General features: G+C 34.5%; 1 protein-coding gene across 11 annotated transcripts in view; it reads left to right on the top strand.

Moving 5' to 3' along the window:
• Nucleotides 1–13,160, top strand: part of VPS13B (vacuolar protein sorting 13 homolog B) — a 478,583-nt gene that overhangs the window by 70,588 nt on the left and 394,835 nt on the right. For 9 of the 11 annotated variants that reach the window (XR_008746679.1, XR_008746680.1, XM_055800741.1 and 6 more), the window contains exons 8-14: nucleotides 43–311; nucleotides 2,982–3,077; nucleotides 3,442–3,564; nucleotides 5,567–5,704; nucleotides 7,088–7,175; nucleotides 11,144–11,335; nucleotides 11,944–12,113. Coding sequence is in view for 9 of the 11 variants with exons in the window: in XM_055800741.1 (XP_055656716.1) it covers nucleotides 43–311; nucleotides 2,982–3,077; nucleotides 3,442–3,564; nucleotides 5,567–5,704; nucleotides 7,088–7,175; nucleotides 11,144–11,335; nucleotides 11,944–12,113 (1,076 nt within the window). In the remaining 2 variants the exon portion in view is untranslated. Of the gene's footprint in view, nucleotides 1–42; nucleotides 312–2,981; nucleotides 3,078–3,441; nucleotides 3,565–5,566; nucleotides 5,705–7,087; nucleotides 7,176–11,143; nucleotides 11,336–11,943; nucleotides 12,114–13,160 lie in introns of those variants that run through there. The other 2 variants (XM_055800748.1, XM_055800744.1) reach the window with 2 other exon arrangements.

Below are 13,160 nucleotides of genomic sequence, written 5' to 3'. Positions count from 1 at the left end.
GCATGGTTGGTTTGAAATTTGACTTATTTTTTGTTTTAAAAGGCACAGAAGATGAAACAAGCTCTGTGATGCAACATTCTACACATTATATTAATCAAGACCCTTATTTGCATCAAGACGATGACCAGCAGCAAGGGTGGGTTTCTTGGGCTTGGTCTTTGGTTCCTGCTATTGTGAGTTATGATGATGAAGAGAATGATTCTAGTGGAACTGATGATGGAACAATGCTACATCAGCAGAAATCTCAGTCCCTCAAGGATCCCGTTATTTCAATTGGGTTTTACTGTACAAAGGCAACAGTGACATTTAAGGTAAGTATTTTTCTGTGTCTTATAGGATTTATTTGGCTTCTTGAGAAAGTACCTAAAGATTATCTGAGTGCTTGTATACCATTTGATTTGAGATGGAATATGAAATTAACAAATAACAACCAATAATGTCAAGAAAGCTCCTCTTGCTTCATAATGTGTTGTTAATTGCAGTGTGCATTGTTAATTGCCATTTGAGCTAGAATGTGAGTGCTAACATTTTAATCTTGAAGGGAAACCACTTAATTTACTTAGACTAGTATTTTTTGATGGGAGAGAAAGCTTAAAAAACTTTCTATGAATGTTTATTGCAGTATTCTATCCATCAAGTTGATGTAAATATTTCTATACAAAAAAAGCTTTAGCTTCATATAACTTCTGAATTGGAGGAATGCTTTTTTTTTTAAAAAAACCCCTATAATATGTGCGAATATGAATTTAAATTGATAATGTTTAAATTATTTTCCGTGGGCTGGAACTGAATTAAAGAAACAAAGGATAAATTACACATATGCTCTGAGCTATAAACTATGTATGCAGAGAAAGATTTGAGTATTTTCTGTAAACAAATCTCAGAATAGTTGTTGGGCTTCTCTCTATTCCTTCCGCAAGCTTGCAGAAGGGAATATGAAGAGTCTGAGTAAGATATTGAGATGTACTGACAGAAAGTAAAAATCAGGGTTCTGAATTGGCAAAATACTTATAACGTGCCAAACTATATGCAAGAGATTCTGTGTGCACAACTATAATAGAAAATGTCTCTTGGTTTTACAATCAAACATATATAAAGCACAGTCAGAACTCTTCAGAACAGGAAATACTGTTTCTACGAGGAGCAGAATAACTAAGGCTGATTTTTCTGACTTTGAGCCTTTCACATTAACGCAGTAATTCCATAACCATCATAAAATGTTTATGGGCCTGATTATACACTCAATACTATTAGCAGCTTCCTGTCCCTTTATTGCCTGTTTGGCTTGTCATCTGTGCACAAGAGAGTTTTGAGGAGCATCATGGCTACTTTCTCTTAGCATTTTTTCTCTGGTGGTATAGAAGAGCATTTAGCTGCTTGGCAACTGTTAGAAAGGATGAGGCAAGTGACTTTGGGAGCTGGAGGCATTCTCTCAGGAGGTTGATGTTTTAAGCCTTCAGTCTTCTGGCACATTTGGTTGCAAAATTTGGGGACATCAACAAATATCGTGTGCCTTTGTGTCAATCTGCTTCAGCCTTCATTTAAAAAAATCCAAACAAACAAGCAAAACCTAACCAAAAAACCAAACAGCAACCCAGGCTAAAAATAAATAATGGAAAATCTTTTCTTTCTCCTTTAATTATAGCCCTGGGATACCACTTAAAAATGAACAAACAACCAAAACTACTCATTTGTCATGGCTCAGCAACTTTCTTTTGTGCTTTGTCATACTCTAGTAATTTTTTGTGCTCTTTCCTTACGTGAGAAAATTCATTAAAAATAGTATGAACATCTTGTTTTGAACATGACTGGCTGGATTTGGCTTCCCTAATTTTTCATTGGCAAGTTTATACATTTTATATTAGGAAGTGATAAAAAGTACTTAAAACGTAACATCTTATACTCTATAAATTTTAAATGTGAAGTGATGTATGATACTAATATGGTGACAATTAGGAGGAAAATAGAATTCATTGTTCTGTTTGCATGCAAAGAATGTATGGAATTAATTTGTGGTTTGTATTTTGGTTGAAAAATAAGGTCAAGTTTCTGCATTAGCATTCTGAACAGTTGATATCGTTCCAGCTAAAAATCATGCCAAATTAAATGTAGCATTTTCTAATAATGGTGAAAATTATTCTTGTAATGTCTGAGTTCTTTTAATCAATTAATTGCTTTTCCTCTGCAATAATCGCACACAGCTGAAGGGTGATCAGCGATTTTTTTTTTTCATCCAATTTTCTTGGACATTTGGATTACAAATTAAAAATTTGAAAAAACATCCATGTGCATCCACTCTTGAAAATAATGGAAGTTGTGGATATTTTTATATAAAAAAATAGAATTTGAACTATTTAAGCTGCTCAACATAATAAAACATAAGTATTTTTTAATGCAAAGCATAAAACCTTCACTATTTTGTGCCTCTTTTCTCCTTTTTCTTAGCTGCAGGTTATATTCTTTTTAGCCTGTGTATTTTACTACTTTAAATTTTCATATAGAAATAATGCAAGAAATATAAATGCATATTTCTCTCAATTGCTGTGACAAGGAACAAAAATGAGTATGGTTGTAATCAAAATGTTTCCTTAATGTTATCATGATGTTTAATTATTTGCTGGGAAGAATAAAGAATGTATTTATGGATTTTTACAGCAATTTATAAGCTAATTTGATATCATTTTAATAATGCAGCTGTGTATCTGTTTCATCTTTTCACATAGTCTGTCTTTAGATAAGCAAGCTAAAAATACTGAAGTGGATTTAAAACTTTCTATTATGGCATCCTTCAACCAGAAGTTAAATATTAGAAGTTCTAATATGGATAATGCATTACAGCTGTTTAACTGCACCTGTTTCCTGCTTGTTAATAAATTGTCCCATAGTTTAGTTTGTCATCTTCAGTTCCATATATTAATGACATTACTGCTGTTAAATAATAATATTGAATAATATAAGGTGTTTATCCTATTGTTTCATAGCTCACTGAAATGCAAGCTGAAAGTAGTTATTACAGCCCTCAGAAAGTAAAATCCAAAGAAGTTATATGCTGGGAACAAGAAGGAACCACGGTTGAGGTAATGTTCTATTATCAGGGTTTTTTGATTCATCGTAAATAATGTAGTAAATAGGTACCAATGAAGTATTTTGAAAATATTTCGTTACTGGTTTCTTATGTTCTGCTATATTATGTTTATTATTATTGTTATTTTTATATGTTTATTGTAACAATCAAATAGATAATTTTATCTAAATTTTTACTGCTGATCAGACACTAAAGTAATCCCTTCCTTCTAAGTGCCCTCTCTGATGAACTTGCTATTTATTAAAGCTCTAAATGTATAATCCTAAACATATTTGGGTTCACTTGTGTCCATCTTTTCTATTTCTCATGGAGTCAAATGCTTCAAAATATCACTTTTTATTTTTTCTCCTCACTAGGTCCTTATGAAAGGTGAACTTTTCTTTGATTGCCAAATAGGTTTTGTTGGTTGCCAAGCTATATGCCTTAAAGGAATAATGGGAATTAAAGATTTTGAAGACAACGTGAGTAGGAGTGATGAAGTGAGTATACTGAAATGTCAGTTGACTTGCTGATTAAACAGTGCTGGTATGCTTTACTAAAAATATTTGATTGCAAGAATTGGAAAGGCTGCTGTTCCTATGGTGATTTAAATTTTTTGAGTATGTCACTGGAATATAAAACTCAATGTCCATTCCTTACAGTTAGAAAGACAAATATCTAAGAGTTAGAAGCTGCAAAACATTAAGTTTTTTTGACAGCTCCACTACTCGCTATTGTTATGTATGTCTGCATACTTTGATCTTGTATAACAAATCAAAACAGTTGAAAACCTTTGAAAGTACTTAAATCCACTGAAGAGTGGAAGGGAAGAAAAGGGAACACTGTATGCTAAAGATAATAGAAGTGTGGCTCAAATTGAATTAGTGGTTTTTACCTCATTTTTCAGTAAGGTTGATGAGAGCAGTATCAAATGAAAGAGTAAAACAATATTAATTTCTATATTTTACATAAAAGCAAAGCTTCAATTATTTAAGACAAAAATCATGTATCCATGTGAACTACTCTTAAAATGTTTAATGAAGTTGTGCATGAAATTCTAAATTCCATAGTGAGGATTTTTGTTTTGACTATAGATAGAATAGTGTCCTAAAGTACTGGAGAACAGCAACTATTATCCATGTTTAAGTTAAAACAAATCATGCAGCCAACAACAGACCTGTTAACTTCATGTTAGTGTTCTGTGAAGTCTTAGAAAGTATTTTAAGGAGAAAAGAATATGGAAGAAAATATGAAGTGACTATATTAATGTCAAATATCTCCTTTGGAAAATGATCATATACTGGACTATCATAAGTATGACGGGACAGGTTCTTATACTTCCCTTGTGAGAGCAGCATGGCTTGGCATCAATCTTAAGCGTTTGTATACAAATATATGCAGCACAGAAAACAAAAAAGAATAATTAGATATCCTTACACAGCTGTAGAGTATGACATTGTTGGGATTATAGAGGTGTGGTGGGATGCGTACTACATGACTGGTGTGTTGCCGTGGATAGCCATTGGCTTTTCCAGAAAGATAGGCTGGGGAGGCAAGGATGAGCCACCTGTAAAAGATGTTCTGCTAGCATTGTTAGATACAAGGGAGATATGCTGTGGATGGCAGCCTTGTCTGCAACAGCTATGAGATTGTGAGTTATAAAATCATGGGAGAAGTGATTTTTGGATTGAGGTGGGTGGGTGAGTGAAGGAGTTGCCTGTAAGCTAGTACATAAGGAGCGGCTGGGTTTTTGCTCTTAATTTTTCCGCACCCTCTAGGGTATGATTTCAAGAAAATCTCTGCTTTTGTGAGAATGGTGGTGATGTTGATACCACCTCACCTGTTTCCTTTCTGAACTGCTATAGTTGGGACTGTGCCTTTCCTAAAGCTTCCAGCTTTGTTCTATGTGATGGAGAATAGATGGCTGAAAACAGTTGACCTTGTATGAATAACTTTTTTTGAAGAAAAACTCTTGATGTTAAAGTTGTGTTGATTTCAGTAGGATAGAGGGTCTGTCATATGGAGAAGGCATGTAAATATCCAGATTAATGAGGAAGAGTGATAAGGTAGCCGACAGGTCATACATTGAAGGAACTGTTTATCATGAAAAGGACAGATAAAACATCTGAAAGGCATTGGTCCGTCAGAAAAGTGGAGCATGTAATGACAAAATTGTGTGTAGTTATGAGAATGAGGCAGAATTCAGAGTAACAATGATCTGAGGTTTTTTTCTGTTAAAATTAAACTAGTATGTTCTGTATCATGGGCTGTATAATATTCACTAGCTCAGGCCATTTGGAGTTTGGAAATGGGGGAGGGAGTGGACATGAGCTTCAATGTTGTTTGAATGAAGTTATTTTAATTATCTTCATTCATAATTAAGTTAGTTCTTGAGGGCTGCTACCGTGTCATTAGTGTGTTATGATGGAATGGAAAGCACTCTGTTGACTTTAATGTATTTTTCTACCCTGCCTTATTACTATTTTCTGCTACCTCATGAAGGAGGCCTACTTCTTTAACTGTGGAGAAAATTTGAGCGCAAAAGGGATGACATACCTTACCAACTCACTATTTGATTACAGAAGTCCAGAAAATAATAGTATACGTGCGGAATTTATATTGGATGCAGCTCATCATAAGGTCAGAGAATTACATTTTTCTTAGAAAAAATTTTTCTAATGCCTTCTAATGAACTTCTAACAAATATTTAGATCTGTGTACTGTTAGAGGGCTGATTTTCATTACTGTGCCATGTTTAATCGAATCTTACTTTGCAGATGGCCAAAAAAAGGTAAACCTGTTTGTGTTTTTTAAAAAAAAAAGTAATAAAAACACATCCAAAAGAAACCTCAAACCTCCCCTCCTGTTCCAAAAGCTGATTTTAATGCTATAGTTTCCAAAAGCATTAACTACAGGACATCTGCAGAGAAAAACAGATACGAGAGAATTCTAGCAAAAGGTCAAGCTTTACCAGCACATACTTCTTTAAAGCCAAGCAGTAAGTAGTTCGTAGTCTTCAAACTAAGAAGTGCTCTCTTTGAAACCAAATCTTGGGGAATGTTAATTTTACTGCCTGTGTGCTGTATTTGTCTACTTAAAGGAAGTCTTGCTAATTCTGCCTTTAGTAGAGGCAATCTTTCAGTCACTGATAGTCTCTGTTGTTCTAAATTGTGCAGTAAAGTTTACAACAACAGAGACTATCAATGACTGAAAGATATTCCCTGATTGTCTGCAATTATTAAGTACTGGATACGATGACCAAGGTGGTCCTTTCCAGGTGTGTTCATAGGTGGGGTTCTGTGCTATTGTACAGGTAAGCCATTTGCAATTTTGAATACATCTCTTTTATTTTAAATTTAAATTTTACTATTTTCACCTTTTCAGTTACTGATGAAGTGTGACCCTGAAGAAACCCATAAAAAATGGAATTGATTAGTGAAATCACAAGTACTTATAGATGTTCAAAAGTGTTCTGTAGTATGTTGCAGTTTTAAGCTTTACTCTTTCCTTGGTCTGTTTTCGCTGCTTTTATGATTTGCCTATTTTTTGGCAAGAGGGGAAGCAAACTTGCTGTTTAATAATGGATCATATTATGTATAAATGTCAATGATGGCGTGAAGTCTTAATAAGTTTCCTATTCCTTCCTTAAATAAAAATGCAAGAATGAATGAGCTTCACTTTTCAGTGTATTTAATTAGGCAGATCTGTTGACTGCAAGAGGTAAAGTGAAGAATATTTACTCCATTAAAGGTACTAATTAACTAGATGTTATTGATGAATTGGTCACCATGTCCACTGGAATTATGGATGTGCCTTTGTGTGGCCTCAAATAGAAGTTACATTACCTATCGGAAAGGTGAATTCTTTGGGATAACCTCTGTCCTTTGTTTTGATAAGCCTTTCCGTGTGTTGATGCACAAATCCAAACATAAATATATCTCCCTCATACCAACCTATCAGTTGGTAATCTCAAGATTCTTTCCTTATACAACGTTTTCTTTGTTTGCTTTGCTTTGTTGGTAGGAGATGTACACAGAGGTAGCTGGAATGCAGAGGTTTGGGGCTTTCTACATGGATTACTTGTACACAATGGAAAGCACCAGTAGCAAAGGTACCTCTCTTCATTGTTTACCCTGTTAAATAATAGAAACAAAGACTTTTCATGCCCAACTGGTCCTTAGCCAACTGTCCCCTAACTTACCTTAGATTGACCATCAGATTCATCATTAAAATGGTTTCATCTTCATTGATGTGTTTGAGGTTAGCTGTTGATTGTTGTTCTTCCCTTTTTTTTTTTCTCTATATAAGTAATAACAATGGTATCTTTTGTAGTCAGTTGCTAAACTGAAAATAATTTTCTTGTAGCAGTGGTAAAGTTCTTAAATTATGTCTTTTTTTTTTTTTTTAAAGTTGTCATTATTGACTTTGAAAAAAATTAGAAATTAAAACTTTTGAGAAATCCTGGTATGAAGTCAATCATATACCTCTTGCAGAAGATGAAAAGGACACTCATTTTCTCCTATGAAGAAAAATGCAAGGATGAGTGATAGTGCAGATAATTAATCTTTCAATATACATATCTGAACAACTTTTTGAGCAAATATTAGCCTAAACCATGCAGACATACATGTTGGCTAATTCTAATTAATTTTTCAGATTCCTATCAATACTTTTCTAAACCTGAGACAATACAGTTGACTCAGTGCAGTAAGTGTATCTATTTTGAGTGCTACAAACCAGGACAGAGGAGTTAATGTATCAGCAAGCAATATGTATATATTTTTATACATATATTCTTATCATGAATTGTGATGTGATTTTCCCCCACCCTTGGGAAGATTGTCATCCATAGCTGCTGCTCTGCAGTTTTATTGCCTAATAATGCTTTCTTCCCCATCTGTGTGTGTATCATCATTAACACTATTCCAGTGGAGATCTGTTTGGAACTTCTTGCTATTTTGTGACTAAATGTTTACCTGGTCCTTGTTACCTAGTCCAACTCATCTGGTGTTTTTTTTTTTTTTTTTAATGTATTTGCTCTTATGTAAGAGAAGTCTCAACTCCTAATGTTTTTGTTTTCTGGACTTGTTGGACATTAAGTATAAAGGGAGCCAGAAATAAAAGCTTCCAGTTTGGTTAGAGGATGGATCATGCAAAGTTTATGAAAAGAAATAAATGATGCTGTTGCCTTTGATAAAAGGGATACACTAGGTAATTTACTCTTCCCTGGCTTTGAGGCTTCCCTCTGTACCATGAGTGTCATGTGAAGCTGGGAAAATGTACATTAATTCAAGCTTCTGCTGCAGCCTGCTTCTGGTTTTAATCAAGAATTAACTGTTCAATTGTGTGCAAAGCTTTTTTGTAGAAAAGCTGAAGACCTAGGGTAAGCCTTACCTCGTTTTTGAATTTTAGTATAGAAATTTGAATATGCTCAGATAATTTGATCGTGAGGAAAAATGGATTTTGTGGAGTATTTTGTCTTGTTCCTCTGAATGCACAAGGAGCATAATGACATATCTTTTTCTGACTGTAATGCTTTTTCAGAAGTTGCTGAAGTTGGAAACACTTTCCCCCCTCAAAGCCAGGTTACTGGTATTTTCTGACTGCCTTATCCTCTGCCCGGCTTCTCTTCTGTTTCTTTCACTTTGTTTTCTCAGGGCTTTGGCTTTTATTTTCTGCATCAGTCACCAGGAAATCACATCAGAAGATGTAGCTTGGCTTCCTATCAAGCCTTGCTGTGTGGTTCAATTTCATTATTACTCCTCTAATTTCAGCTACCTGTCTACATACAAGAATGACTAGATTGATTATTTTTTCATTAATAATTTAAATGCTTGGTAAAGCTGTAGAATAAAGAACTTAAAACCTGAACTTTTAATTTTTTTTTTCTTCACAACAGCAAATGGGACGACATGTGCTAGTTATTTTCTAGCTTATTTTTTTGTATTGTGAGTCAAATATGTAATAATTTACACCTATTTGTTCATGTTCTGTTTAATAATTTCTTTAAAATGAAGGTATAAATACCTCAAGATTTTGAAAACTACACAAATCTTGCTACATTTTTAATACATGGTGCTTATATGAAAGCATTTATGTATAAGTTTACATTTTACTGTTTCTTGTTTTGACATTAACTATGATTTTAGTTACAATCAGTGCACACCACCTTCCCCTAAAAAACCTAACTCAGATTAAGTTATAGGTGGCACTTACTGTGATTGTAAGATTTTTATCTGTCAAGGCAATTTTGGTTTGACACATTCTTTGCACCTTTAACCTTTCCTGAAGCATAGGATTACTGATTAAACCACAAGTGCCTCCTGGATAACATTAACCTCAAGAGTTTCATCTGTCACTTATAGAAGTGCATTAATCACTTCTAGTATTTTGAATGAAAACAAGATAGATAGTCATGCACAGTAGTCTTATTCTGAAATTCTGTCTGTCCTTCCCTTCTAATTTTTAATTTTTAATTTTCTATTTTGTGTGGTATATTTCAGTACAAAACAGTAATTTCCCTGAAACACTGTGTGGTCTGTCAGTTCCCCGATCACTGATTTGCATGACCTGCAGACCTAATGCAGCGTGCTTTTGAAGTTGTTGTACTTAAAATGTGTACCTATTTATTTTGGTGGCAAGTTCATTATGCAGCACTCTCGTGTTAAGATTTTTTTTTTTTTTCCAGTTAGAGTTAGACATAGAGTTCATGGAGACTTGAATACTCCGTGACGAGAAATTATTTTCCTTTATGCTTCTGTGAAGTTTCAAAAGTAACCTGTCATCATCTACTTCTGTAGAATCAGTAGGTTTTCTATCGCATTCTCTTTGCACTTAGTTAGAATTAAATGGAACTATTCTAGAAAGTTTTTTGTATAAATTCTGTCACTTCAGTATATTGTTCATACACATAAAATATATACAAATGGGTCTTCCCCCTCCTTCACCTTTTTGAAAGGGTAGGCTGTTATTACTTCTAAAGGCTTTTGGCCTGGATATTTTTTGGTTTTTACACTGCTTTATAGTGTTCATATAAACTGAATACTGTGTAGAATAGGAAGGATAAAAATGGATGCTAACTGTGTATTAAATAAAGCATACTATGACAGCAGGCTGTATGCTATTGTTTTTGTTTTTTTTTTAATATCTTTTTCAGGATTTATTAAAAAGAGTTGTAACTTCACTTCCATTTGAATATTTGAATAGGTTTTATAAAGTGATATCTTTCTGTCCTTTTTTCATTTGCTTTTACTTTTTCTTCTCAGAAAAGGTAAGCAAAACACAAAGGGAAGCAGAGGCTGTAGATGTTCTTACCATCAGCTGTTGTTGGGCTTTTAGGGACAAAGTTAATTCCTCTGCTGAGTGTATAGGCCCGTAGAAGTCTATAGATTGTTAGGCCAGCTCTGTGTCAAGTTTGGCATAGTCTGGGTTTATTCAAGGACCTTTCTCCTCACCAGTGCTTAGAACCAATCCAGAACATTCTATAGAGTATGATTTAAACATGAGGGAAACCCCCTATCCTTCCTTTTCAACCAAGCCCCCTTCCTCCATTAAAAATACTGTTTGAATGAGTATAGTAAAGGATGGAGGGAAAAGCGAATGTTCCCCTGAAGGGTAAAACTTCTCAGGCACCAGAAATAAAACATGCTTTCTTTCAGTTGCCTTTAAAGTAAGGTTTGCCTTGAAGCTGTGAAGCATACCATCCCAGGCTGCTTAACCACAAAGCCTCAGCTACTCAGAAGTTGACAGATCCTACATCTCTTTGACAAAATGTCTGCAGGTCAACTGTCCACAGCAGCTGCAGCTCCCGCTGCCCAGTATTGACAAGCTCAGCTTTTCTTGCCATTTATGTTAGTATGGACAGATTGTGTCAGTGAAGGAAGATGCTATAAAGAGAATTTTAAAACATGTTAAAATACATTAAACCAGTCACTGCATATTTGTTTAAGTTGCATTGGTATATTTTCTGTTTATTTATAAGCCTGATCACAGCATTTGAAACAAAAGTAACTGATAAAAATTTTTTTTGATGTCCAATTGTTTGGTGTAATTTGTTGTCATTTATGAAACTTGTTGTAGTTTCTGGAAATCAGCAAGACCTTTCTTCAGTAAAGAGTGAAGAATTTGGAAATGTTCAGGAGATGTCTACAAAAAACCTTATTGTGGGCCCACTCAATCTTCGATTGGATAGCAGTGCGGTACACCGGATAATGAAAATGATAGTTTGTGCTCTGGAACATGAATATGAGCCATACAGCAGAACTAATCCAGGTTTGTTCCTGTTGTATATATACAAATATACAGAATTAAACCAGACAAAATTCAGTTCCTTTGAATGTGCAACTTCCAAATACTTAAACTCCAGATCTGTCAGGGGATTTTGAATCCTAAGGACAAAATTTAAAATAAACATAAAATTAACATAAAATTAATAAAATCCCTATCAGTGTTGGATATACCTCCTGAGGTAATTTCTGACACTTGGGAGGCTATTTGTTTCAATTACAAGCCTCTTGCTGACTAAGGAGTGCTTATTCCCTTGACAGCTCTAGCTTGCTTTCTTTTCTAAGACTACAAAATTATTCCTGTTGGTATGTATTTATTAGTTTGAAATAATAGTTGTACAGGATAAAAATTCAGGGAAACTAGCTATGGTAAACAGGATGAGTTTCTGAGAGTGCACTGTACAGGTTTCAAAGTAAGGAAGGTGTAGTTATGATTGCATTTAGCCTTAGGTAGAACCAGTGTGGAATAAAAATATGAACTGTTTTGAAACTAACTTTCAATTTTTTGCTAGTCCCTAACTATTTCTGAAACAGCAGCTGTGGGAGATTGTTTATGTATTCTAGTCAAATATATGTAATCTTGATTTATTTTAGATATTATGGATGGAAACAGAACTATGCCAAGCTCGGAGGAAGTAGTATCATTGGAGGAATACATTCCCACTCGACTTACAACATTCACTGTTCTTAAATGTACAATTATAATCCCTGTGGCAGAATTCAATTTGCTAGACCACTTGATGCCTGTAATCATGGGTGAGAAGGTATGTATGCATTGTTTTTTGATTTGGTTAGGTTTTTTTTTGAGATGCGGTGACACAATGACATTAAATTATCTTGATAGTGTAATAGATGACACTCCCCTAGTCAGCAGATATCTAACTTGTGCTGTATTTTCTTATACAATGTGCTTATTTACAGCATGTTTATGTGATTTGAGATCATATGTGTACGTGCAAGAGTGTGGAAAATGAAAGTCTTAATTTATGGTGTTACAGTGTGCTTGTACAGCCATTTTCATTGGTGAAGTGAAATACACTAACATACATAATACCTGGATCACTAGTCTCAAGGCTGCAACATATGTAAAATCTCAAGTATGTGCCATTTATTCAGTGAGTGTACTTCAGGAGTGTGTGTATCGTTTTCTTAAATTTAGGCTGCTTTTCAGTTAAGCTGCCTGGAGTGGCTGAACTGGTGACAAATCTGTTGTCTCTTGATGTGTTACGATACATTCAGAAGCTTCTAATATTGGAAAATAGGACATTGCCAGGTGCCTAATGGGAAGCATTATTTCCTTTCATCCCAGAATATCTCAGTGGACTGTAGTGCTTTTCACTTTATGGGCATGAGCAGATGGTATTTTTATAATGGAAGAATAGCCCCATATTTATTGTATATTTGGGGCAAACAAGTTGAATTCAAATGAACTTTTTGGTGGTGTGGTGGGTTTTTTTGTTTGTGGGTTGTGTTGTTTTTTTACTTGACGTTTCAATTTGTTTCCTGAGTGAAGCCAAGCCTATTTAAAGTAATAATAATTTTGAATTTTAGATTGAAAGTTTATATACATCAACTTACTGTCATATTTTGATACAAGTTTAAATAATTTTTTAGGTTCATAGTGTAATTTGGATTGGAAGAGATGCCTGGAGATGATTTCTAGTAGTCCAGCATCTTGCTCAAAGCAAGCCCAAGTAGAGCAGGTTGCTCTGGGACTTGTCCAGTGAAGTGCTGGATTCCCTCCAAGGACAGATAATTCCATAAAAAGCTTGCACATAGGCGTGCTTGGAATTGCCTGCATTTCAGCTTGT

The sequence above is a fragment of the Falco peregrinus genome, chromosome 3 (assembly GCF_023634155.1).
Source record: "Falco peregrinus isolate bFalPer1 chromosome 3, bFalPer1.pri, whole genome shotgun sequence".
NCBI classification, from domain to species: Eukaryota; Metazoa; Chordata; class Aves; order Falconiformes; family Falconidae; genus Falco; species Falco peregrinus.
This window is presented reverse-complemented; position numbering and strand designations above follow the sequence as displayed.